Raw genomic sequence first — 4,571 nt, 5'->3', positions numbered from 1 at the left:
CCAACCCAAACAATTCTGTAATTCTATGATTTTTTTCATTTTTCTACTCAATTTCTCTTTCTGTGAAAGCATAGTGATTTTCATCTATGAAAGTGCTGAGTAGGAACAATGTTAATGTTTTGGTTATTATTTCTTCCGTTATGTCATGAAGGAAATCAGAGTTTGGATGTTACTGTGAAACACAATACAGTGTTTATCAGTTGCTTCACCAGCAGTACAGAATGAAGGCGGGTGAAAATGTAAAAATGTGTTTTCCATTAATCTTAGAATTCTACTATTGTCTGTTCATTCAGTTTTCCTAAGAACAATGGACTTTACTTAAAAATTATATGGAATGTACTTTGAAGACTTGGAATGCACTGCATTTTGCATGTTAGTTTCCTTTTTCTTCAAGTTTCTGTCAACCTTTTGAGGGGCTGCCACTGATCATCTACAGATGAAAAATTTTAGCCATGCCAGATATTCTTTTGTAATTCAGGTTTTAAGTTAGCTAGACTGGAGAGCAGGCTGTATGTAAATGCCTTTCCATACTGATTTCTGATGAAATAGTAAGACTTGTTAGCCTTTTTCAGGCCACCTTTGGCTTACTCAGAAATTCCATGAGGGTTCCCTGCAAAACATAACTGTCTTTTCCATGATTTTAAAGAAGGGAAAATGTTTAAACTTTCTTAAATTATTTCAAGTTTACAACTAATGGGTTAACAGAACATCATTAAAATTTGATTTTTACATGTGAATATTTAAAATATATATTGAATCAGATTTTCTTACAGCAAGTCAATTTTTTAAAGTACTGTTGAGATAAATATGCCTGCAGTCTGCAGCTGGTTTTTTTTTTAAGCTGTGTTCTTAATGGAATCCATAATACCTAGAAACCCTTCCCCCACATGTTGTTTGATTTCAAGTATTTTATACCTCCCAATTATTTTTACATAATTTGGAAGCTAACCTTTCAAATATAATGTACAATTACAGAGATTGAATATTCTAGTAATAATTGAATTTTGTTTCAGAGCAAAGTAGAAGAGATGATTTGGAAGCTTTAGGACATATGTTCATGTATTTTCTCAGAGGAAGCCTTCCATGGCAAGGTTTAAAGGTAGTATTTTTTGATGTCTTCCTCTATCCTATTTTCAGATAATAAACTGTTCTTGCTACGGTTTTTTTTTCTTTTTGAAAGTTTTTTGCAAGCTGTGTAAGTCCAGAAGCTTGTTTTTTCTCTTCCATCACAGGCTGATACGTTAAAAGAACGTTACCAGAAAATTGGAGACACGAAACAAGCTACCCCTATAGAAGTATTATGTGAAAACTTCCCAGGTAATGTCTATTGTTAATAAAAATGTTGTTTATTGATGAATGGGACTCTTACTTTCATAGCCTCTCCTTTATCTGGAGTTTGTTTTTTTCTGTATATTTTCTGATTGCTCTGTAAAAATGTAGTATTTCCTTAATTTGTGCAATGGGATGTAGAGAACACTGAAACTCTTCAAGCTCTATTGTCTCTTTGTGGAATTGTTTAATATCTGGTTTTGAAAGTGAATAATGCTTCCAAATACATGTGTTATATACTGTGGTGATAAATAAATTTACCCTTTGAAGCAGCAGTAAGCTAATGCTGGTGTTGTAATGCATCAAAGATTCTTCTAAATGAAACATTAAAAAAAAAATATTATGATACATAGTCTTACAGTGACCAACTAGTTTATCCTTGTATGTTCACGCATAAAGTTTTGCAACGTTTTTCAGCTCATATCTGGCATCGTATGCCTTTTTAAAACAAGCTGCGTTAGAAACAGCTTGAAATACTGTTCAAAAATACTTGCAAGTGATTTCAGGTGTTGCTTCTAGTTCCCCTTAAGTGCATGAAGAATTAGTGGGGTATTTTAGAGAAACAAATATGACATTTTTAAGAAGTTGGAGTAATCAGCTTGGGACAGGTGTCTCACAACGTGGACATGATTTTGCCAAAATAAAAATAAACACCTTGAAAAGTAATCACAGTATCATTTCTCAGCAAATCCATTTTGCCTATCATAGCTCATGACAAACTAATTTGATCTCTTATTATGAAAGGAAATCCTGTCCACAGCAGGTGTTGTGGACAGGGGGCAGATGTTTCTGCTTTTGAATCTTTTTAAATATCCTCACAAGTCATCCTAAAAGCGTAATCGAGAGGCATCTACTGTGGGGAAAAAGAATCTAAAAGAAGTTGGAGTTAAATATGTTGTTGAGAAAATCGAAAGATGACATGGTATTCCACAGAGATCTCTGCTATATTTGTTCAGTATTTTGGGGTGCACTACACAGGTGAGAATGCTTATTGAACTTGCAAATGATAAGTTTGAAATGTGTAGGCTTGACAGTGGGGTTAGGATGAAAGGATCCTGACAGATTTGAAATACAGTATTAAAAATATAAGGTTGTATATAAAGACAGGATCGAATACAAAGTAAGAATTATTGGGAATGGAAAGGTTCCTTAAGTAGACTCGAAGTCACTCAGTCGTAAAGTGAATAGAAGTAAACAGTATCATGCTTCTATGTTTTAAAAAGCAAGCAAACAAAAAACCCTATAGTAAATTGGATTTTTATAAATAGGATATAGCCTGAAAGAGCAGAAATGGCAATTCATGTGTCTAACTGATTCTGTGATGATACTGCTTCAGCAGAAGCTTTAATTCTGGGGACTGTGCTTCCAGAATATGTATCCTATTTTAAGGGTATTTCATAAAGAAGTGGGAGTGCTTACATGCTGTATTTGCTGGACCTGTTACTAAGACTGAAGATCTTTGAAGATAGTACTACTGCTATGGGATAGGTTGGTGTACTAGTTGGCTTTTTAAAGTTCTGTCCAACCCTGTGGTAAAAATTTTCGTTATCAATTCTTTTCTTATGTTTTTCATTTCAGTTTCTGTGACTTAAAAAATCAAGTGAAATTGACTTCTGTTACAGAACATAGAGCAAATGCCTGAATATAGATTTGGGGAATTGACAAAAAACTGAATATGGGTGGGGAAAAACTTTCTGGAGTAGAAATGTACTGCATCCAGTAATGCACGTGTGTCTTGCATGTTTGTTGTGGTTTAATCCCAGCCAGCACCTAAGTACCACTCAGCTGCTCACTCACCTCCTCTCACCTCCCCCCTTCCCCTCCAGTGGAGGAGGAGAATTGGAGTAAAAGACAAACTCATGGATTGAGATAAGAACACTTTTGTAATTAAAAATATAGCATTGGTTTATCAGTAATACTTAAAATACTAATACTGTGTAATAATGTAAAGGAAAACAAATGATAAAACAGCTCATCCCCTGCCAACCAACCAAGAGCCAGAGTGTCTAACCCTGGCCCAGCTCCTGTACTGAATATGATCTTTCATGGAGTGAAATACTCCCTTGGCCCCTCTGGGCCAGCTGACCTGACCATGTCCCCTCCCAGTTTCTTGTTGTAAAGATGCTGGGAACACAGGGGCAGCACCAGAAACCGACTAAGTCCTTGACTTGGTACAAACACTCCTCAGCAACAACTAAAACCACGAATGCTATCAACACACTTCTCCACACAAATCTGAAACCTAGCCTCATATTAGCCCCTGTGAAGAAAACCAACATGCTCCCAACCAAACCCACCACATTCTCCACCCCTTATTTCACAATATTTAAGTCATGCTCAAGTCCCATGCTATTGAATACAGTCTCATTAACCAGCTTCCCCCCTTCCCATCCCATTCTACAGTTCTACACACATATCATTCATTCCTTTAGTCTCTGGATCATCTTGGCAAAATGTCTACAACATGTGCAATAAATTTGTTTAGTCGATGACTTTGGTTTTGATCTGTTTATACTGGTCATTTAGAACTGCAAAAAATGGAGTATGACATGGGATTGTTGGGCACCAAAGCCAGGTGAGCTCACTGCTGCACTTCTTGCAAGACTTGTCCTCAGTAGCTTCAGGTGACTTGTGCTTTAGTAATCCCTATAACAAAAAAAACCCACAAAACAAGGGTTATATAGGGCAATTAAAATCTTGCAATTTAATTAATTGGCTAGTTTCACCCAGAATCAAGTCCCTTTGAGGTAAACAATGGCCTTCCTCATCTTGGTGCATTATCCACAAAGTGTGCCCAGGTCCTTGAGTGAAAGTCCCGTGGATTGGGTTGCCTTTGTCTGAGGCAGGAATAACCCAGACTGATTTTTTCCAACATATTTTTGACATGCACTACAGGGACCTTACCTCCTTCTATAGTACGTAGAAGTTTTGACTGAGCTGGGCCAGCACAGTTGGCAGATCCTCTGGTGTTGACTAACCAGGTGGCCTTTGCCAAATATGTATCCCAATTTTTGAAAGTTCCACCCCCCCATTGCTTTCAGGGTGGTCTTTAACAGCCCATTGCACCGATCGACCTTCCCAGTGGAAGGTGCATGGTAGGGGATGTGATACACCCACTCAATGCCGTGCTCTTTGGCCCAAGTGTCTATGAGGATGTTTTGGAAGTGAGTCCCATTGTCTGATTCAATCCTTTCTGGGGTACCATGTTGCCACAGGACTTGCTTTTCAAGGACCAGGATAGT

The 4,571-nt window shown here is 37.3% G+C and overlaps 1 protein-coding gene across 1 annotated transcript in view; it reads left to right on the top strand.

Annotated features, from left to right (window-relative positions):
* Positions 1-1,013: 1,013 nt before the first annotated feature.
* The window catches only part of LOC104506396, a gene marked incomplete at its 5' end in the record, with an annotated part of 23,100 nt that continues 19,542 nt past the window's right edge, over positions 1,014-4,571 (top strand). Inside the window, 2 exons of the mRNA XM_010147332.1 lie at positions 1,014-1,099; positions 1,233-1,317. Of these exons, the coding sequence (XP_010145634.1) occupies positions 1,014-1,099; positions 1,233-1,317 (171 nt within the window). The remainder of the gene's footprint in view (positions 1,100-1,232; positions 1,318-4,571) is intronic.

This window comes from Eurypyga helias, unplaced genomic scaffold (assembly GCF_000690775.1).
Source record: "Eurypyga helias isolate BGI_N326 unplaced genomic scaffold, ASM69077v1 scaffold4520, whole genome shotgun sequence".
NCBI lineage: Eukaryota > Metazoa > Chordata > Aves > Eurypygiformes > Eurypygidae > Eurypyga > Eurypyga helias.
Note: the sequence above shows the minus strand (reverse complement) of the source record. Positions and strands in the feature narration are given on the sequence as shown.